This window comes from Canis lupus, chromosome 10 (assembly GCF_003254725.2).
Source record: "Canis lupus dingo isolate Sandy chromosome 10, ASM325472v2, whole genome shotgun sequence".
Classification (NCBI taxonomy): Eukaryota; Metazoa; Chordata; class Mammalia; order Carnivora; family Canidae; genus Canis; species Canis lupus.
This window is the reverse complement of record NC_064252.1, coordinates 62067153-62090056: the sequence shown is the minus strand read 5'-3', so window position 1 is coordinate 62090056 and position 22904 is coordinate 62067153. Positions and strand designations below refer to the sequence as shown.

The following is a 22904-nucleotide window of genomic DNA, read 5'->3' as shown; positions in this document are numbered from 1 at the left end:
TGTTTTTGTTCCACAGAGACATTGAAGTTAGGCAAGTTCTGCATTTAGGTAATTACTTAAAGAGAAGCTATTTGCCTTCTACTTTTCTTTCTCCTAGGCTTGAACTCAGTTGTGATGGTGGTGAGCCAGTTTAAACCATGAGGATTATAAGGACTCATGAGATTGCAGAGCAAGAAGGTAGAAGGAACCTTGGCCCTGAATTACCTTGTGAAGTGAAGCTGCCTAACAGCTCCTAGATTGCTTGTCTACCTTTAGACTGTTACATGTGGAAAAAAGTGTTTATCTTTCTTCAGCTCTTGTATTTTTTGGTCTATTACAGAAGCTTAGTGTAGTCCCTAAAAGGGGAAAAAAAAACTTGGTCCCTGAAAGTTGGTGTGCTACAATAACAAAGATCTAAGGTATGCACGACATCGGCAGGTATTAGCATATTGCAGGACTGAAGGCTGGTGACCTTTTACAAATATATTGGGAAGTGTTATTTATGTTAACTTGGAAGGCAGATTATCAAGCCTATAGCTCTGAGGAAAGCTTAGAAAAGGTCAGAATGCAAATTTGTGCTGGCTGACACTCCTTGCTTTTAGCAAGGTTCAATAAAAAGAAATGAAATCAGTTAAAAACCAGTTTGCAAGCAGAGCTAGAGAATAGAACTCTACTACTGGACCCCATTCATAACATTTCCTCTTGCTGTTGATCCACATACTGTTATGCCATCTCTGAGGGATCAATTCAGGTACTTAATGTTTGAAGCTTTTTCTCATCACTCGCATCTTTTCTAGAGGGCCTTTACAGAATGACAGAGCAAGAAAGAATCCTTGAAAGATGGACTTCTTCAATCATTTTTTTAAAATGTATTTATTCATGAGAGACAGAGAGAGAGAGAGAGAGAGGCAGAGACATAGGCAGACGGAGAAGCAGGCTTCATGCAGGAAGCCTGATGTGGGACTTGATCCCGGGACTCCAGGATCACGCCCTGGGCTGAAGGCAGACACTCAACCACTGAGCTACTCGGGCGTCCCTTCAATCTTTTTTTTTTTTTTTAAGATTTTATTTATTTATTCATGAGACACACACAGAGAGAGAGAGAGAGAGAGAGGCAGAGACATAGGCAGAGGGAGAAGCAGGTTCCCTGTGGGGAACCTGATATAAGACACAATCCTAGGATCGGGGATCACGACCTGAGCCAAAGGCAGATGCTCAACCACTGAACTACCCAGATGCCCCCAATTATTTTATTCCAAGGTCAGAGAAAGTTTAAGTTCAAGGTCAAATACCCAATTCATTAGGTTCAGTGACCTTTGCCCAAGGAAGAATCTTTAGCCTTGTACAGATGTTCCTTCTGAGGCCTTTTATGCAGAATGGGTAATTTTACCTAAGACTTCCATCTACTTCCCCTCCTCACCAAGTCTAACCCTTTTATGTTCATAAGCTCATCTATCCTATTAGTTTTAGTACAGACTCAGTTGCTTTAACACAAACCCTAAATACAGTGGCTTAAACACAAAGTTTCTTTCTCAAATTACAATAAAAGTGGGTGCTCCAGAACTGGCATAGCTGCTTTGCCATTCCTGACACAGTACTTCCATTTCTAAGTCTGAAATGACTGCAAAGGAATTGTGGGACAGTCGTGTAAGGCAGTCAAATTCTTCACAGGGGGTAGGAAGGAGACAGGTAAGACAACTTCTAAAATTGGTAATAAATAGCAGGATGAGCACATTATTTATAAAGAAGGTAAAAACGGGTGCCTGAGTGGCTGGGTCAGTTAAGCATCTGCCTTCAGCTAAGGTCATGATCTCAGAATGCTGGGATCAAGCTCCATGTCCTGCTCCCTGCTGAGCAGGGAGTCTGATTCTCCTCTCTCTGCTCCTCCCCCCACTTGTGCTCACTCTCTCTCAAATAAATTTTTTAAAAAGAAAGTAAAAATAGAGCAGCAAAAAAGTTTAATGTGATCACTTCTGGGATCAGGAGTCTGGAGGGGATTAATTTATCCCCCCCCTTCTTTAAATCACAATTTGATTTTTTAAAACCATGCAATTTTAGTAGTTTTATAGTTAAAAGTATAAGTAAATGAATAAAACATATATATGAAGTAAGGAAAAGTAGTAACTTCAAACAAGTTATTTATTCAACTAGGCAAATATTAAATACAAAAAATTAACCATAACAATCTAAAATAAAAACTTCAAGTGATACCAACATTGGCGAGGGAAGAGCCAACAGGGATAAACGGTTGCAGGAGAAAGCAGGGAGGATGACAGTTGGCCAACAATCTTGTGTTGTTGTAGGCCTCCAATATTGGTAACTTTCAACACTGGTAGAGGAAAATAAAATTAGGAGTTAGAAGTAACCAAACCAAGCATAAAAATAGAATGTATAGCTTTCAAACCTGAAGAAGAGGCAGCGTGCTCTACGGTCGCAGGTCTGTCTCTTGGGTCAGCAGTGTGTGGACCGAACAGACCCGGGGCTCCCCTTCTCCAGGCCGCCAACCGCCTTCCGACCTTTTCTCCAGGGCAACCTTCGGAGCCAATAGCCACCCTCTGCCTCCGGGTCCAGCCAAAATCCTATTTGGGGCTTAGCTCTTTGTTACTGATGAACCCTGAGCTCCCAGGAGCCTCGGAGCCAGTCCTCCGAGGCGGAGGCCGCCGTCCAAGCGCCTGCGGGCGCCCGGCCCGGCCCCTGGGGTCCGCTGTGACCTTGAGCTCCGAGGCCGAGGCCCCCCCTCGCGTGTAGCCTGAGCAGGAGCACGAGGGAGCCGAGCGCCTCCTGACCATGCATCTCCGTGCCCTCCTCCCGGCCGCGCCGACGAAGGGAACCTTCCGGAGCACCCGCCCTGGGCTCTGCCTACCAGGCCCCGCCTGCCTTGCTGGCGAGGCACGATGACAGGGGGACCACAAGGTGGGCGACCGGCCGACTCCCCCCGCGGGGCGGCAAGGGTCCCTGGGGAAGGGGAGCCTCGGAAGCCCAGGGGCCTCTGAAGGGCCCCCGCGGCCCCCCTTCCCCCACCAGGTGCCGGGGCCTCTCCCTGCAGCCAGGAGGCAGCCCTCTCCCAAGCTACGGACCAAATGGACACAATAAAGCTTTTTGCAGCAAAAAGAAAAAACCTGGAAAAAAAATTATCTATGAAAAACAAAACAGAACCCCAAAGCATGGTAAATACAAAACTTGTAATAAGGTGGCAGAGATTTATGAAATAAAAACTGATAAAACCATGAGAAACGGGATACCTGGGTGGCTCAGCGATTGAGCGTCTGCCTTGGGCCCAGGGCTGATCCTGGAGTCCTGGGATCGAGTCCCGGGATCGAGTCCCAGTCGGGCTCCCTGTGAGGAGCCTGCCTCTCTCACTAATGAGTAAATAAAATGTTAAAAAAAACTTTTTAAAAAACATGAGAAGTTATCAAATGGAGATTTTTTTAAAAGATTTTTTTATTTATTCACGAGAGACACACAGAGAGCAGAGACACAGACAGAGGGAGAAGCAGGCTCCATGCAAGGACCCCAATGTGGGACTCGATCCTGAGACCCCAGGATTACGCCCTGGGCTGAAGGCAGACACTCAACCTCTGAGCCACCCAGGCCTCCCATCAAATGGGAGATTTTAAATATACTCACTCCACTTAGAAGCAGTAAAGAGACAAATAAAAAACAAAAAACAATCAAATATAAAGATGAATTTAAAATATAAGTTCAGGGGCATCTGGCTGGCTCAGTTGGTAGAGCAGACTACTCTTGATCTCTGGGTGTAGAGAGTACTTTAAAAAGTTCAACCTAACACACTGTTCAATCTAACAGAATTCCCTACTCCATGTTTCCACATGGAAGTATTTCTCCAGAATGACAGTGCTTCTTTTTTTCCCCACTTACCTTCTCTCACTTCCTGCTTCTCAGAGGTTGATTAGGGAGTTTGGAAGATTTGTGCACATGTAGTTTTCTACCCTCTTCACTCTCACTAGATCACTTACCTACAGTGAACATGCTGTCCGATTTTTCCTGAACATTCTGTAAGTTGGGTAGGTTACTCTTACACTGGATGGATAATTGAATTCACGGAAATAGTAACAAATCCTATGCCATGGCCTCCAAACTAGCTTGAACATAAAGCTCACAGACAACAAGCTCCACCTGCCTGTGCAAGGTCTTCAGATGCATTCTCTCTCTCTCTCTCTCTTTTTTTAAGTAAGCTCTATGCCCAATGTGGGGCTTGAACTCATGATCCTGAGATCAAGAGTCACATGCTTGCTCTACTGACTGAGCCAGCCAGGTGCCCCTAATCTCTCATTCTTTTTTTTTTTTTTTTTAAGATTTAATTTATTGGGACTCATGGGTGGCTCAGTGGTTGAGCACCTGCCTTCAGCTCAGGGGGTGATCCCGGAGTCCTGGGATTGAGTCCTGCATAGGGCTCCCTCCAGGGAGTCTGCTTCTCCCTCTGCCTATATATCTGCCTCTCTCTCTGTGTCTCTCATGAATAAATAAATAAATCATTTTTAAAAAAGATTTTATTTATTTGAGAGAGAGTGAGCACAAGCAGGGGGAGGGGCAGAGGGAGAAGCAGACGCTCCACTGAGCAGGGAACCCGATGTGGGGTGGCTGAATCCCAGGACCCTGAGATCAAGACCCAAGCCAAAGGCAGACGCTCAACTACCCAGGCGCCCCTCCTAGTCTCTCATTCTTAAACATAATCAGGCAACTAAAGTTCAGCAGAAACCTGAGGAAAATATTAATCATGAAAGATAAAAGATTCACAACAGGGGATAAAAAGACTATCTAGCAAAGTGGAAACCTCAAAACAAAGAAAACCACCAGTTCAGACTTGTGCACAATGACTCAAGAAAACATATAGAGTGATGCCTTCTTTACAGTATATTTTTAATCTAATAGAGCCTGAGTGAACCTGGCCTAGATTATTAGCTGTACTTGCTTAGCTAAATCATGTGCAGAAATCCTTGTTTTCCTTCAAGCCCTGTCCTCTGTTCATTTGAGAACACACAAGTATTCTGCTTTGACCTACTTTTGAGCACTGAAGGATACTTAAAAGCAGGAAACAAGAAAAAGAAGAAAGCAGGGAACTTAAAAGCAGGAAAGCCTAAGCAGCCCAGATTGTGTTACAGGCAGATATTGTTTTCATAACAGACACTTTTTAAAATACACTAACTGTGGATAAGCCTAGGTTTCCCAGGATTTGCCCAGGACTTTGCCCAGTGACTTCTCCAGAAAAGGTTCTCATAAATTCTCAGAGAAACTGGAGCCCGACTATGATCCAGTGCCTCTTTTCAGTTTATCATCTCCTGGGATACCTCATCAAACACTAGCAATACTGCCTTCTAATACAGGTAGGCTTCTGCATGCTAGTACCTCACTTTAATATTAATCATCTTTCATACTCCTTTATATTTTTGATAAAACAAATTATTTCATACAAAACCCCCCCCAGTATCAAGCAGGAGTGCAAAAATGGTTTGATATCAGAAAAATCAACGTTCTTCATCACATTACTATTACTGAAGGTGAAAAATCAAAAGACAATCTAAACAAATGTAGATTTAAATTAGCACTAACAGGGAACTCTTAGGGCAGCCCTGGTGGCTCAGCCGTTTAGCACTGCCTTCAGCCCAGGGCCAGATCCTAGAGACCTGGGATCGAGTCCCAAGTCAGGCTCCCTGCATAGGGCCTGCTTCCCCTCTGCCTGTGTCTCTGCCTCTCTTTCTCTGTCTCTCATGAATAAATAAATAAAATCTTAAATAAAAAAAGGGGGGGAGACTTTTAATGAAAGATTAACTAGCATAAAACTCACAGCAAATATCACATTTGACAGAGCAACTTTAGACTCTTCAGGTAGAAAAAAATAAAAATGCCTGCTACCACAGCCACTGTCCAATACAGACTGGCAACCTAGTCAAAACAGAGAATGAGAAGTACAAGGATTGAAAAGGAAGAAATAAGACTGTCATTATTTGAATTTACATAGACAATCCAGGAGAATCAATATTAAAATAAGCATTCATCAAAACTGGAAACACAAGATCAGCACACTAAGTTCAATGTATTTCCTGTGCCAGAAATAAGAGGACACCATTTTCAAAGGTAACAAAATTTATAAAGTCCCTTGGAACTAACCAAAACAACAGAGACAAACAGAAAGCCAACAAACACACATACACATAATGTCCTAAATGGAGAAATTATGTTAATAAATGGGATGATTTGACCTTAGGTCAATTCTCTCTAAATTAACTTATAAATTCAATGTAATTCCAATAAAAATGTCAACAGCCTTTCTAAAAAAGCAAACTTGATAAACTGAAACTGTAACTTGAAAGAATAAAAATCCACAAACAGCTAAGGTAATTTTCACAAACTAGGACAAAATGAAAATTTAAAAAGTAGGCCAAAACAGATTCACCTGTTAGATATTAGGACATATTACAAAGTAACCTTAATCAGGACAGTGTTGGACTAGGAAAGGAACTGACATATATCAATAGAACAGAGCAGAGCCTCAAAATTTCATGTTTACAGGAAATTGGTATATAATGAAATGGGGGAAATATGTATTATTAGGTAGATGGTTAGAGAACTGGACTACAATCCTACTCTATATGCCCAGCAGACAGTCACAGGACCCAAAAGGATATAACTTGGTATCAAGGTCACTTAGCTTGACAGAAGCATATACCACTGTAAACATATCATGTAGAGGAAGGCATTCTCCTTGGTAAGCCTCATGTGCCACAGGAACCACTATCTTGTAAAAATCCTTGACAGTAGGTTCTAGGTCTCTGCAATGAGGAACAAGCTCAGTTACCAGCCCTACCTTACTCAGCGAAGTCTCAAAGCCTGTACAAGAGAAAAATGCTGCTGAGTAAGCAGCTAGCATTCCATCTTTATCTTGACTCAATAGACTTCCAAGGAAATTGTAGTAAGGAGAATGTAAAACCAAGATCATTTTTCCATACATAGAGAGAAGAGGTTTTGTTAACCTTTCTCCCTTAATGACTAGCTGGAGAAAAAGCTGGCTTCATGCCACATACTATAAATACTATAAATATATACTATAAATTCCCAAAATAAATTCCTATTAAAGACCTAAATGTAAATGGTGAAACTATAAATCTGATAGAAGAACAACCCCTAAAAAGCACAACTGGGAAAATTAAAGATTTCTATTCCATGAAGGACACCAAAGACAAGAATTAACAAATGACAAGACTAAGTTATTTGCAATGTCTGAGCCTGACAAGAGAATATCAGGTCAAGAATATTAAAAAAATTTCTTGTACTACATGATCAGCAAGAAAGGGAAAAACCTAACAAAAAAAGGGCAACTTATAAGTATAGTATTTTCCACAGAATGGAAAACCAGGATGACTAAAAAGCATATACATAGCCTCAATAATCAGACAACGCAGATTAAGACAAAACACAGCTTCACACATATCAGATTAACAAAAATCAGAAAATGTCAAATGCTGCTGAAGATGCAGATAAAATGAATCCCTCATGTCTTGCTGGTCCAAGTGTGAAGTAGTACAACCACTCTTGAGAAAAATTTAAGCATCACTTACCTGACATTAAATATGCATATACTCCAAACCTGAGCCATTCTACTCTGGGACATATATCCCACAGAAATTACAGGGCAGGTTCATAGGAAGACATGTACAAGTTTGGAGAAGGCAGAACAGCTGGGAACAACTTAAGTATTTATGATTAGAGGAAAAGATCAGCTATGGTATGCAAATGCAATAGAATATGCACCAGTCAGAAGCATGTTATATAAGGTAACAGGAATAGGTCTTAAAACCTAATATTTTGTGGAAGTTACAAGCAAAATGAGATTTATACCACAGTATCATTTACATAGAAAACATATAATATATATAGTTTTTCAAGGAAACATATCTAAATTTTGGGAAAAGACCTGGAAGGATAAATATTAAATATAGTAGGGAATAAGGAGTATGGAATTGCAGGCAGGAGAGAAATAAAAACTATTAATGTGAAATAAAACAGAACAAAAGTGTAGCTTTTCTAGACCATTGATATTGGCTTCATAAAAAATATGATCAAGGACTGACTCATTCTGAACAACTTAGATCCTTATAAACTAAAACACCTTACATGAGTAGAAACACCATTAAGACTTAGGTTACATTGAACACCAATACAAAATAAATTTATTATTAAAAAAAAAAAAGACTTAGGTGAAACATGATTTCTTTAAATGTGAAAAACTATTCACAGGGCATAATATGTAACTATTCTACAGGATTTATGCATTTGCTGAGTTTAAAAGAAATAGTTCATTCTCCCAAATAAGATAAGCTAAATAAAAACTAATATGAAAGAACATTTCAAGGCAATGCTGAAAAGACAAAATTTCTTGTGTTGAATAAATATTCCAATGTGTTTTTTTCTCAGGCCATTCTCTCAGCAAAATAATTTTAAATTACATTTTGGGCAAAGTTATAAGTACAAGTGAATTTTGATTTTTAATTTAGTATATGCGGGATCCCTGGGTGGCGCAGCGGTTTGGTGCCTGCCTTTGGCCCAGGGCGCGATCCTGGAGACCCGGGATCAAATCCCACGTCGGGCTCCCGGTGCATGGAGCCTGCTTCTCCTTCTGCCTATGTCTCTGCCTCTCTCTCTCTCTCTCTGTGTGTGACTATCATAAATAAATAAAAATTAAAAAAATAATAATAATTTAGTATATGCAATTCTGAAATTCTAGACAAGATATAAATCCTTTGTAACATTTTTACAGGATTTAAGAAGTTTTGATATACACAGAAAGATTTAGAAAACTTATACTTGCTGTAACATCATACTTTTGATTTTGCTTTTCATTTTTTAAGAGCACTCTCACATGAGGCAGATGTAGCAGCTATCTCCATTGTTGTCACTGAGGAAACTAAAAATTAATGTAGTTAAATCTTATAGTAAGTTCATAGTGGTATCCAGACTAACATCTAGGTTTCCCAAAACTTGAACTTGTGGTCTTGGTTTTTTTTTTTTTTTTTTTTTTTTGGTCTTGTTTTTATTTATAACCTTCTAGGTAATTTTTACATAAATGTAAATGTTATTTTTCTTTAAATCACAAAGAAATAGAAAAATTGGTAGTTAATACACACGATATGAAGAAAAAGATACTTTTTATATTAATTGCAATCTTGCAAAAAGAGTTAAGTTTATCTTCAAAAAATGTCAACCAAGCTTAATATATTTTTATTTGTCCAGTAAAAGTAACTTCACAATCTATTAAGAATGAAATTTTAACTGAAGAACAACTTCTGTTCTATTTTCCATTAAAGAAAGAATAAAATAAAGGACATCTGTATTCAAGTAAATATATAATTATGACATAATGACAGACTAAATCAAGTACCCAAAATAAAATGTTAAAATATGAAAATGTTTAGTCCTCTTACCTTTTCCGTTCTAAACTGATAAAATACAATCAGAAAAAAATAATTTACATGAAATCTGTTTTCTTACTGTGACTTGTGATTTACTCTTCCATTTAATTGAAAATGTTTTGGCTTCAGTCAGTAATTTTTGTAAAGTAGTACTTAAATAAGTTCCTGAAAATAACAATATTAGAGCTGTGAACATTACATCTCATCTAATAAATTATACTAAAACTGTAAAGATAAAAAAGGCTACAAAACTTCTCTGCTTATTCTAAATTCCTTTCCCAGAGTTCAAGTAGAAAAGGAATTTTTAGACAACAAAGTTACCAAAGTTACCTGTTAAAGTTACCTGTCGATAACAGATATCACAATTTAGTATACTTAGCCAAAAAACAAACACCCTAAGAAAAGTGAAACTGTTTTTGTCATTCATTCTGTGCTATACTCGTCTTATGTACCTTTAATCGTAGTCACAAATTCTGTCCTAGAGACTTGCCTTTTCTAACCTAAATAGTGCTGACTCAACGTTTCATCCCCACTTCACTTCTAGCAATTTTGATGTCTCAATCCAAATTTAATAATCTGTTTTATCGAAAATTATTTCAAGGACAAAATTTTCATAAATTAACAACTAAAAAGCAGAACCTCTAATTGTAGAATACAAATGTAAAATAATATACAAGAAACTTTATCTCAACTTGAAGAGTAAATAATATGTGGGTGTTAAAAAACAGTCCTAAGATAAATTTTACTTATTTTTTTTTTCAGCACGGGGTCAATTATGACCAATTTAAATTATGTTACTTGGGGGATCCCTGGGTGGCTCAGCGGTTTGGTGCCTGCCTTTGGCCCGGGGCGTGATCCTGGAGTCCCAGGATCGAATCCCATGTCGGGCTCCCTGCATGGAGCCTGTTTCACCTTCTGCCTGTGTCTCTGCCTCTCTCTCCCTCTCTGTGTCTCTCATGAATAAATGAATAAAAAATTTTAAAAAATTATGTTACTTATACTGTCATTTCAAAAGACAGGTTCCCAAAAGCCTTTACTAAAATTCTATGCTGAGTATAGAATTTGGTCCTTACATGTTTTTGTGTAAACTGTTTTAGAATTACTAATTTGATGAACATAAAGTCTATAAGAAGATGAAAATACTCAATCAAAATCTGTATCAAATAGTTCCAGGCTTTAAATAATATCTGTAAATGTATTCTTGTACACCTGTATCCCTGACAGTATTATTTTGTAGTATGATCACAGCAAGTATATGGATTTTCCAATTTTGTGGGGGAAATATTCAGTGTACTGAAATTTAACTGCATTTAAAGTCATTATTAAACACAAAACAAGTCATATAGTATTATCATACACTAAATGACAATTCAACATTTTATATATAGTCTCAGTGGTAAAAACTAAACCTAAAAGAAATGTGTATGCAATGTGACACATTTTCAGTGTTTAAAGAACACCTTGAATATGGAATTTAAAAAGTAATTATACTAGGGAAAAGCAGAGAATCCATGAAAAGACTTAAATCATTACTGCTAGAACTGATTATTCTGTTATGTGCAAACTCAAAGGATTTGAGTCTTGGCTAGAGAAAAAGAAAACGAATCTTGCATATATTCTGATTTATGTAGGATGAAATCTAGGCATATTGTAAGGGGATAAAAAGTTCTATGATCCTCAGAAGAAATGGAAATAATCTGTAAGAAAGATAAATTTCAGCCTTTTTACTAGCAGGAAAACCTTTAAGGGTTAAATATCACTCTAGAATCATCTCCTTCAGAATACTTCTAGTGACCTTTGCAAGGTAAGTTTTTAAAAATACAATAAAATGTATCAATTGTTGGTAGGTAAAGACATATTACTGCCTAAAGCAAACCCAAGACTGGATATAACACAGATCATAAAATTTTTATTATTCAGTTTAAAGTTGTAAAAAAAAAAAAGGAGCTTTTTGCCTGTTCTCATATTTATGTTATCGCTCGATTTCTGAGGATTCCAAATCAATTAAGCTCTAACTTTAAAAAGCATTAAAGACCCCTACTGTAGCAAACAGTGTATTCTATAGTTCATCAGTTTTACTTTCCATAAACATAGGATTTTAAAGAAGATGAAAATGACAGCAGTCTCCATAATCTTAAAATTTAGGTGAAACAAATATCCTCATAGTCCAATAACTTGTAAAATGTAACCAGGTCACTAGACCAACATACTAGTGTACAACTTTAATAATTTCTAGCAGCAAAACACCTGGAATAGCCATTAACAAATGTGCTCATCAGATTGTAGATTAATTTCTTTGTAAGAAGTAATTTTTAAAAAGTCTAGTTTGATTGCAGGCAAACATGAAAGATATCAAAGATCTTGTTTATCTCCACCTTTTCCAGTGGAATCAGGTGCAACTGGAACCTTATTAGTTTCAACAAACACAGATTCAAAGGCAGCTTCCTGTTCATCCAAAGAATCAGCAGCCGTGGCTCCTTTAATTAGTGTTGTGTTGGTAAAAGATTGTTGCTGCTTGGAAATTTTGCTGGATTCCACTGTTTTTCTACCTCTTCTTTTACCAAGAATTTTTACATAATTAGCAGGTATAAGTCCTGTTGTTTGACCATCAAGACTAGCCAGAAGCCAACCACGCACTTTGGGTTGCTGTTCTGATGGAAGAAAAGACAGCCTTGTAATTATAACACACACTTTGGAGTCCAACACAATATCGATAATAAAATATTATGTAAAATCTGTGTTATATTTACACACTAAAATATATAAACAAATGGTATATACATTTAAAATCAAATGATGAGTAGACTTAACAGTTCTAGGGTCGCTTCTTATAATTTATACTTTTTACTTTATACTTACTAAATATATTTTCAACTTTGAAGAACATGAAGTTTATATCAGTTGGACCAGTCATAGAGTAAGGAGATTCATTCTCCCAAAAGCTAAAACTAACATCAGTGTCTTTCATATTTTAAATTGAAATTTAAGAAATGAATTTCTCATTTCTTTTCAATAGAACTTAGAAGCAAGTATAGAAAATATATACCTTTATTCAGCCAGATTCTTTATATACTTTTGGCCAAAATATAAAATTCATTCTATGTGATTGTGATGAACCTTTTTTTTTTTTAAAGTAGGCTCCATGTTGGCATGACCTGAATTCACGAATCCTGAGATCAAGACCTGAGCTGATTATCAAGAGTCCAACACTTAAACAATTGAGCCAGCCAAGTGCCCCTGTGATGAACAAACAATTCCGAAGATAGTGAATGCTGTGGATTTTAATTCAAGATGAGGAAAAACAAAGACCTCAGTTATCTCTAGACATATGACAAAAAAGGTAAGGCAATACTTTAAGCTTGAAGTAGGAAAGATTTACTTAATATATTCAATTTTGTATTTTGGTATTTTAAAGATACAGAGTATCTGTAAAAAGCTGTCTCTCATTTTAGTTCAGCAGTATAAGTCAGGTACAATATAACATTGTGTTAATACTCTACTATAGAGAAAAAAAACGCAAAATGAACCATATTTGTGACTGTTTTCGTTCTAAATGCTCAGATGTACGTTACGTGAGCAATGGAGAAAAGAAGCAAAGCTAAAGTGTTAAGAGGCATCATTAGTGGAAGAATAATTTTAGATATAAAATTTTCCTGAAATATTATATGTAATTGAAAGAAACCAGACTTGATCTTTTTTATACTTTACATTAAAACTAATTATTCTTATGAGTCCTAATTCTAACAATAAATCTTAAAATGGAATTATTCTTTTAAAATTCAAAATAGTTAACTGCTATTTTCACTAGAAGAAAAATATAATATTTAGAAACCTAGGTTTTATGTATGAGGGATGAAGCAGAGATTTAGCAAATTTGACCCAAATTTTTCAATTATTTATATAATAAACAATTTGCACACTGAAGGTATTTTTCCCCATATAAAAAATGATTACACTAATTAAAGGTTCAAGTTTCCATTAAAAGATCACATAGGAAACAGCCCAGGCCCTTACAAGTATAGGTTCTGAAGTCAGATAAACCTAGGTTCATAGTCCTGCTCCATCACATCTTAGCTTTGTGATCTCGGACAATTTAGTCATTCTGAGTCTTAGATTTTTGTAAATAAAACAGAGACAGTACAATAATAGTACCCACTTCATATCATTTTTGTAAGGGTTAAAAGCAGGATCTAAACTATAGTGCCTTGTACTATAAAGGACAGCTGTTACTGTCATTAGTATCTTTACCAACAAAATGTTATTTTTCCTAGCAAACCTGAATCCCCACAAACACACAACCTCCCCATCGCCAATTCATTAAAAATTTTGATCATCATTACTGGGGAAAGCTAAGGAAAAAAGCTATTTTGCCTGGAGCCATTAAAAACTATTAGTGTCCTAGTCCAAAAATAAGCCTGAGATATGTATAAATTTCTTGCTGAGATTCTTTAAAAATTCATGACAGTAATTCCTAAAATGTTCATGTTGGTGTTTCTGAAGTAAACACCATTCAAATAAAAAAGAAAGCAATACCAGTCCAAGCAAAGACTGACAGGGATACTTACATGACACTGGATAATTTCTTTGGGTTGTTAGATTTATTACACATAGTGCTTACCTCATGGTTTTTTGTCTTTTGTTTTTTTTTCCTCCTCATGTTTTTGTGTAGGGGTTAACAGGGCTTGGAATTCAAGTTTTGAGTTTAGAAGAGATGATATAAACAAAATCTTTCCCTATCTCAGTGAAATATTACTGTAACAACTCTGTTGGGCATTTCTCCTCCACACCCTCAGGTTTGGAAGTTCTAAACTGACACGAAAAGAGAAATTCTAGCGACTACTTCTGAGTTAACTAACAATGAACAAGATCCTTTATTGCAGTTTTTAATACTACATTTACAAATTCAAAAAATTCATGGATAATTCCAATTTATTCATGTTTTGTTACCTTTGAGAGCTAAGTTTAGCATATCACCAGCACGGAAAGAAATTTCTTCTTCAGATACAGCAGCAAAATCATATTCTGCTCTAGCAACTACGTGGTCATCCTCACCACTTGCCCAGTTGGTATTGTCTACAAACCAAATTAAGAAATAAGAGTTATGACTATGATTTGTAAACTCCATAAATCTACTTCCCAAGAGAAAAGTACCCCCCAAAGTAAATTCTATAACACTGCATAAAATCCAACAATATGTTCACTACGATATCGATTGATTATGAACTTTCTTTTTCTTTAAGCTCAAAATTACAATTACCTGTATATTCTTATCCACTTCCCGGTCAGTAAGTTTTAGAAAGATAAGGGAATTATGTCCTATGTATCTTTGTATCCTCTACAGTATTAAGTTCAGTATATTGTAAACAGTAGTCAGGCAATGTGTGCCGTTTTGTTAACAAACAATAAATAAATCCATAAACTTATTTTTGCTACATACTCATTTTCCAGTTTTCAAGTTCTTAACTGAAAATATAGCTGGATCAAAATATTAAATACAAAGGACTATGAAGAATGCTAATTTAATAAATCTATTCTTGAAATTTGAGATTGTTATGTGGTTTTTGAATGCATTCTTTTACTCTTACCTGTTACTTCATCATTATGGGTAGACAGCAGTTTCCAGATGAGGTAAGGACCACCAAGGATAACAGCAAAGAACAAGAATATTGGCCAAGATTTTGCTGAGTTAGCTGCTCTGTCCTCAGCACCAAGGCAAGCCACAGTTCCTTCACTTTCTGCCCATAGGTCCTCATTCTCAGAGCCTCTTCTTAAACCTATCATCCACTGTAACCGTCTATAAAGATACCTTATAGTCCTGACTAATGCAAAAGCTGAAAAAACCTTTGTGAAATGGATTTTTAATCGGGAAAAGTGATTTGCTACATCCAATACAGCCCTGAAACTGTTATAGACAGCTGAAAAGGTAGCATCCATCATCATACTGACGGAGGCAAATGCATGCACAATACTTTCAATGGACTGAAATGCACCTCTGCTGCTTTCTTCAGCTTGCTGAACAAATCTACTGGGTGGCAGATCATCTACCCGGAGGCGGTTATAGCCCAACCCATTATATCCATAACTATAAGGGCTATAATTTCCATAAAACGAATTTCCATAGGCACCATATCCTGAAGAAAATGAACTGTAAGCAGGCCTGAAAGTATTCACATTGCTGCTTCCTGTCTGCTGTGATGGCCTTGGAAGAATAGGTGGGGGCACTCTGGTAAGTGTTGGTTGTCCAGGTCTTGTCAATAAAGTAGGGCCCAAATCAGCAGATCTAAAACCAAATAAAGCACATAATAAATTCAATTCAAAGTAACTATAAAATACTTTTTACATATCTAGTGTTCATGACAGATTTGTTGAAGATATAAGAATAAGTAATAGTCTAATACCCACATGCTTACAGAATCTCAGTCTTTAAACAAAATGGACAAGTAAAATAGCTGACTAAATTCTGCTATATTCTTGTTTAGTTATGCTGGCATTATTAGCAGATCTTCAATCTATTTTGTCAGAGTTAGTTACAACTATGTATCTGTCTTTGCTTGCACCTAAATGGTACTATCTTAATTACTTTTTTTAAAAAAGATTTATTTATTTATGCAGAGAGAGAGAGAGAGAGAGGCAGAGACACAGGCAGAGAGAGAAGCAGGCTCCATGCAGGAAGCCCGACGTAGGACTCGATCCCAGGTCTCCAGGATCACACCCAGGGCTGCAGGCAGCACTAAACCGCTGTGCCACCAGGGCTGCCCAATTACTACAGTTTTATAGGAGGTCTTAGCATCAAATAAAACAAGTCCTCCTACAATGTTCTTCAAGAGTGTTTTAGCTATTTGACCCTTTGAATTTCCATATACATTTTAGAATGAGAGCTTGAAGTTCTACACCCTCTCCCCCCAAAAAACCCTACTGAGATCGTCTGGGATTACACTGAATCTGTAGATTAATTTAAGTCACATTTTTATAATAGACTTTCAACTAACATTTATTAGCTCTCTAAAAGATTTTCCTCAATAATGGTTTTTAAAAATAACTTTATTGAGTCTCCATAATGTTTTATAGTTTCCATGTGGCAGGTTTTCTCTAAATTTATTCACATATATTTGGTATTTTTTGATGCTATTGTAAATGGTGTCTTCTAGAATTTCACTTTGATACTGTTATGTATAAATTATAGATTTCTTGAATATAGTCCTTGTATCCAGCAATCTTGCTTTTGATTCTTCTGGATTTTCAAAAATCTTAAGGATTTGCAATCAGATTTTATGTGAATAATGGTAGGTTTATTTCTTCTTTCTCAATTCTTACAGCTTGATATCCTGAATAGAAGTGATAACAGGGATTCTTGTCTTGTTCCTGATTTTAAAGGGAAAGTTCTCAATGTTCACCATTGATTATTAAGTTTGCTGCAGGATTGTTGTAAATTTAGTAGTTCCTTTTCTATTTCTATTTGCTAAGAGTTTTTTTTTTCATGAATGAACACTGAATTTTATCAAATGATTTCTCAGCAACTATCATGATTATGATTTTAATTATGAATTCAATTTCTTTAGTATCATGCCACTTAAAATATTGTCTGTGGACAGGGCTAATTTATGAATCATATGTACTGATCTATAATGAGCGAAGTACAAATGAGATTGTTTAAGTAATCTGAATTGTTATATTTTAACTGTATTTTATAAAAGTACTGGCTATAAGTACAAATATTTTGAGAAGCACTTCTTTCTTTCTTTCTTTCTTTCTTTCTTTCTTATGATTTTATTTATTTATTTATTTATTTATTTATTTATTTGATGGAGAGAGAGAGACAGCCAGCACAGGCAGGAGGAGCAGCAGGGAGAGGAAGAAGCTGACTCCCTGGTGAGCAAGAAGCCTGACCCAGGACTCAATCCCAACACCCTGGGATCATGATCTGAGCTGAAGGCAGATGTTTAACCGACTGAGCCACCCAGGTGCCCTGAGATAGCACTGCTTTAATAATTACAGGACTATTCATCGTCCCTATTTGTAAATTATACCTTGCTTCATCCCCTAAATTTCTTCCCCTTCCCTTCTGTCTTTTCCGTACTTTTGTCTCCTTGTGCAAAAATATGTTGGATATTTTCTTCCTATCCTTCAGTCACTGCTATTCAAGAGTCAATCTACCACAAAATAAGTATCTTGTACTATAATGTAATTCAGTGAATTCTTAATGCCAATTAAACTAAATAGTGTCTCACTGTCAACGTTGCTTTACGTCCTGGCCACAGTTTCATTATCTTATAGACTGCTATTTCATTGTCTGAAAAACCACAGCCAGTCCATACTCTTAGTAGTTACAGAACATGCTCTAAGTCACTGATTCTCTCTGTAGCAATGTCTAATCTGTGGTTAAACCCAATGAGTTCTTAATTTTGGTTATTGTAATTTTTAGTTCTATATATTCCTTTTCCTTTTAATAGTTTCCAAATATCTGCCAAAATTCCTTATGTTTTCTTCTACTTCCTTCAACTTAAAAGTCCCTTTGGTAACTCCATTTTCTGAAGCCTATGAATCTGTTGTTTTACTTAGTTGCTATTGTTATCTAATGTCCTTCTGGGTCCTGTTATTTGGTTTTGCTCATGCATCAGACATACATGAAGAATTGAAGCAATAATTTGAGACTCTGAATGATATTCTCTTCCTCCAAATATATTTCCTTCTGGACACTGGTTTCTTAACTATCCTCTACTTCAGACAGGCTGTTATCAATCTATGATATCCTTAATCTAATCACAGGAACTAAGATGATTTAAAGCTGGGCTTATGTTCCTGTAAGGGCTGTCTGGTTCCTTTATACCCTCATACCTAGATGTATCTTTTCAGGGTCATAATACAAGATATGGGTAATTTTTCAGCACTTTCTCTTGGAAGACCACTAGACTCTAACCATGCTCCAAGAGTCTGTCAAAAGTGTTCTTCAACTAGCTTTTCAGCATCTAAACTGCTTCTTTTGGAATCACCAGTAGTAGTAGTAGTAGTTCTTCTCCTTCTTCTTCTAAGGATTTATTTATTTATTCATGAGAGACACAGGGAGAGGCAGAGACATAGGCAGAGGGAGAAGCAGGCTCCCTGTGGGGTGCCCAATGGGGGACTCAATCCCAGGGCCCCGGGATCACGACCTGAGCTCAACCTCTGAGCCACCCAGGCGTCCCTCACCAGCAGCTTTATGGGAATCCACTCTCACCTTTGTGGATTCCCATCTTTTTCTGGATCTGGGCTCCATAAATCGTTATCTTCTTATTTGCTCTATAATGCATTCAAGATGTTCTTATATTCTTCTTAGCTTTTCTATTTGTCCTCAGGATTTTTTTTTTCTAAATTACTTCTTCTGCCATCAGAAGTCCTTCTCACAATTCTTTGTCCATCATTATATAATAGCATCTTACATTCCTATACATGTCTGCCTCTTCTACAAGGAAAGCTCCTCATAGGTACAGGAGTTATCCTTGGGATTGGGTAACTTTTCATCACCTAGTACATTACATAGCATATTATAGGTACTGATACAAACACTATGCTTAAGTCTCTCTTTAGTGAATATTTAAAATACATATATCACCCAGACTATTAACACAGATTTTCTTTATATTTCCTCTACTATTTTATAAATTTTGATGAATATGTTAGTTTAAAAATTATAAGGAATTAAATGTAAATACTTAATAAGAAAAAAATGAAAGTTTCCCTCTTACTCTTCTCTGTTTTTTTTTTTTTTTTAATTTTTATTTATTTATGATAGGCACACAGTGAGAGAGAGAGAGGCAGAGACACAGGCAGAGGGAGAAGCAGGCTCCACGCACCGGGAGCCCGACGTGGGATTCAATCCTGGATCTCCAGGATTGCGCCCTGGGCCAAAGGCAGGCGCTAAACCGCTGCGCCACCCAGGGATCCCTCTTCTCTGGTTTGAATGCTATTTCTGACATATAGACAAGTACAGTGTCCACATATGGTTTGTCTTTTGGTTACAACCAGCAAAATAAGAACTAAACAGGCCTATGACTTAGAGTAACAGAAGATGTGTATATTCAGTGCTGAATGTGCCAAAAGTCTTCCGACCTAACTTTTCATTTCGAAAAACTTAGATAAAAAAGTCGAAGGTACAATACCCACATTCCTTCTATCTAGATTCAACAACTGCTATTGTTTTGTCACGTTTTCTCTCTAGTTTTTAAAAAATTCTTGAACCATTGAAAGTAACTTGTATTTCATACAAAACCACATTATTTTCCCATCTCTAAAAATTAACAATTCCATATTATTATCCAATTGATATTCAACATCTATCCATTATCCTCAAAAGTCTTTAAATAGCTTTAAGATAAAATTCATATACCATGAACTCAGCTATTAAGTATAAAATTAAGTGTTTTTTTGGTATATTCACAGAGAATCAACCTATGTAATTCCAGAACATTTTCAGCATGCCAGAAAGAAATCCCAAATTCATTAGCAATTACTACTCATTCCCTGTTCTATTCCCAATCCCAGGCAACAACTAATCTAATTACTGTCTCTATAGGTTTGTCTATCCTGGTTATCTCATGTATAGTCAATTCTTGTTATTTTCGATAGTTATATTCTATAAAGTTGCTGTGAACATTGAATTAGCAAATACATAATCACTGCTCCTGGGGAAAACAATGCACTTCAGTACTATTCTTAGGTGCCATTTTAAAACAGCAAAATCACCAACAAAACATGGGATGTGAAAATGTGGCATCCATTAAAAGTGAAAAATGTGGCATCCACTGAACTGTGAAAAGGACACCTGTTTATAGAATAAAGCTGAAAACAAGAAGCCAGAGTGTTGCTTTGTTTAACCTCCGCTGAGAGATGACTCAGATCTTTTGCCATGTTTATGAACCAAAAAGCAACTGTATCATTTTATATTCCTACCAACAGTGCATGAGGGTTCCAATTTTTCCACACCTTTGTCAGCACTTGTTAATATTTATCTTTTTCATTTTAGCCATCCTAGTGGGTATGAAGTGGTATCTCACTGTGGTTTTGTTTTGCATTTCCCTGACAGCTAATGATATTGAGTATCTTTTCATGGGCTTATTGGCCAGTTTTAGATCTTCTCTGGAGAAATGTCTATTCAGATATTTTGCCCATTTGAAAATTTGGGTTATTTGCCTTTTATCATTGAGTTGTAAGAGTCAAACCTCTTTTTCAGGTTGTTGTGGGTTTTTTTTTAAGAAAAATTCAATTAAGGTTTATACACTGCATTTGGTTTTTTCCTCATCTCTTTTAAATTAGAATTATTGTTTCTTTTAAATGCCTTTGACTTTTTGAAGAGTCCAGCCAGTTTTGTTTTAAAATGTCTTACATTCTGGATCTGTGTTTCCCTAAAATGTTGTTTTTCAGTGAGATAGCATGTGTGCAGAGAGGAGCAGAGGGAAAGAATCTCAAGCAGTTTCCTGCTGAGCATGGAGCCCAAGATGGAACTCAATCTCACAACCCTGAGATCATGACCTGAGTCGAAATCAAGAGTTGGACACCTAACTGACTGAACCACCCAGGCACCCCCTAAAATGCTCTTTAATTATATCTGTATTCTCTAGATTTTCAGTTAAATTAATCATTGCATCTAAAGGTTTAGTTAACATTTTTGGCAAGAATAATTCACGGAGGGATCCCTGGGTGGCGCAGCGGTTTGGCGCCTGCCTTTGGCCCAGGGCGCGATCCTGGAGACCCGGGATCGAATCCCACATCGGGCTCCTGGTGCGTGGAGCCTGCTTCTCCCTCTGCCTGTGTCTCTGCCTCTCTCTCTTTCTCTCTGTGTGACTATCATAAATAAATAAAAATTAAAAAAAAAAAGAATAATTCACGGGTTATGTTTACTTCATATTGTATCACATCACAAAAAGTGGAGTTAAACTTTAAAAAGGATCAGCTGACTAACTGTATTTTCTTTAGAGCTGTTCTAAAGTAGGAGCAATAATAGATAAAACAAAGTGAACAAATAGGCATATCTAGATTTATGGAATAGAAACTAAACAGAAATGCAAAATGATTACGGGACAAAGCTATGGGCCTACTCAATTCTGAGTGAAATCAGGCAGTGACAGCCAAGACTCAGGTTTCTAGGAAATAACAAGAATGAATAGTGCTCCACTCAAATGAAACTATTTCATTGCTTGAAGCAATGGGTTGGAATGTACTACCTTAGCTTCTAAAAAGAGATTATAAAGTTTGAGATTATTTTAAGACAATATTTTAAGATTTTTAGAAAGTTGCAGAACTAAGAAAGGTAGGACTCTGATTAAGGTCTCAAGCACAGGAAATGAAACAAGTAAGCAACTTACTGGCTTAATCTTTTTTTTTTTTTTTTTTTAAAGATTTTATTTATTCATGAGAGACACTGAGAGAGAGGGGCAGAGTCATAGGTAGAGGGAGAAGCAAGCTCTCTGGGGGGAGTCTGATGCTGGACTTGATCCCAGGACCCTAGGATCATGCCCTGAGTCAAAGGCAGACGCTCAACCACTGAGCCACCCAGGTGCCCCTCACTGACTTAATCTTTGATATCCTTAATCTAAACTACTATTTTTATACTTGATTCTTTTTTTTTTTAAGATTTTATTTATTTATTCATGACACTCACACACAGAGAGAGAGGCAGAGACATAGGCAGAGGGAGAAGCAGGCTCCATGCAGGGAGCCCGATGTGGGACTCGATCCCGGGTCTCCAGGATCGCGCCCTGGGCCAAAGGCAGGCGCTAAACCACTGCGCCACCCAGGGATCCCTATACTTGATTCTTATATGACAGGGTGGATGCTGAAGAAGCAGACAGAGGCAACAGGAATCCTACTAGACAAAAGTAAATGTAGAAGGGAAAGAAGAGGAAACAGAACTCAAAAATGCCTGTTCAAAACAAACATATCAAGAAGACACACAAGAAGAAACAAAAACACTAAGAAACCAAACTAACAAACACAAAAATTAGAATGAAAATTCAGCTTCTTGGGAAGATGGTGGAGGAATAGGGAACCCTAGTTTCATTTGGTCCCTAGAATTCAGCTAGATAGCTATCAAATCATTCTGAATTCTTGCAAACTCAAACGGATCTAAGAATTGCTATAATCCTATAAATAGAAAAGTGAACACTTTTTGCAAGGTAAGAGGTGCAGAGAAGTGAATCCAAGGCTATATATTGGGGGGAAAAAAAACCCCACAGGGTGAGGGAGCCTCAGTCAACTACCAGAGAGTGATATAGCAGCAGAGCATAAAACTGGAACTTTTAGAAATTTGCTCTGGCTGTCATTTTAGACAGTATAACTCTAGAAATTTTATAGATTAGTTGTTTGGATGGTTAATTTACTCATTTGTGTGAGTTTGGGATCCAGCTTCATTTTTCTCCCAAAGGGTTAATAAGCATTTTTATTAACATCGATTTTTTTTAATAATTTTTTTTTTTACCATTAATTTTATTGTCAACAAAATTTCTACTCTGGTTCTACTTCTGA

At 36.9% G+C, this 22904-nt stretch overlaps 1 protein-coding gene and 1 long non-coding RNA gene across 4 annotated transcripts in view; one reads left to right on the top strand and one right to left on the bottom strand.

Moving 5' to 3' along the window:
- Positions 1-2100: 2100 nt before the first annotated feature.
- The window catches only part of PEX13 (peroxisomal biogenesis factor 13), a 33785-nt gene continuing 12981 nt past the window's right edge, over positions 2101-22904 (bottom strand). For 2 of the 3 annotated variants that reach the window (XR_007413806.1, XR_007413805.1), the window contains 4 exons: positions 14993-15687; positions 14355-14480; positions 2384-12058; positions 2101-2308 (listed from right to left, as the gene is read on the bottom strand). Coding sequence is in view for 1 of the 3 variants with exons in the window: in XM_025468534.3 (XP_025324319.1) it covers positions 11760-12058; positions 14355-14480; positions 14993-15687 (1120 nt within the window). In the remaining 2 variants the exon portion in view is untranslated. Of the gene's footprint in view, positions 12059-14354; positions 14481-14992; positions 15688-22904 lie in introns of all 3 variants that reach the window. The other variant, XM_025468534.3, reaches the window with a different exon arrangement.
- On the top strand, positions 12453-15223 carry LOC125756007 (uncharacterized). The gene is made up of 2 exons (XR_007413807.1): positions 12453-12747; positions 14201-15223. It is a non-coding gene; the product is annotated as an uncharacterized LOC125756007 (long non-coding RNA).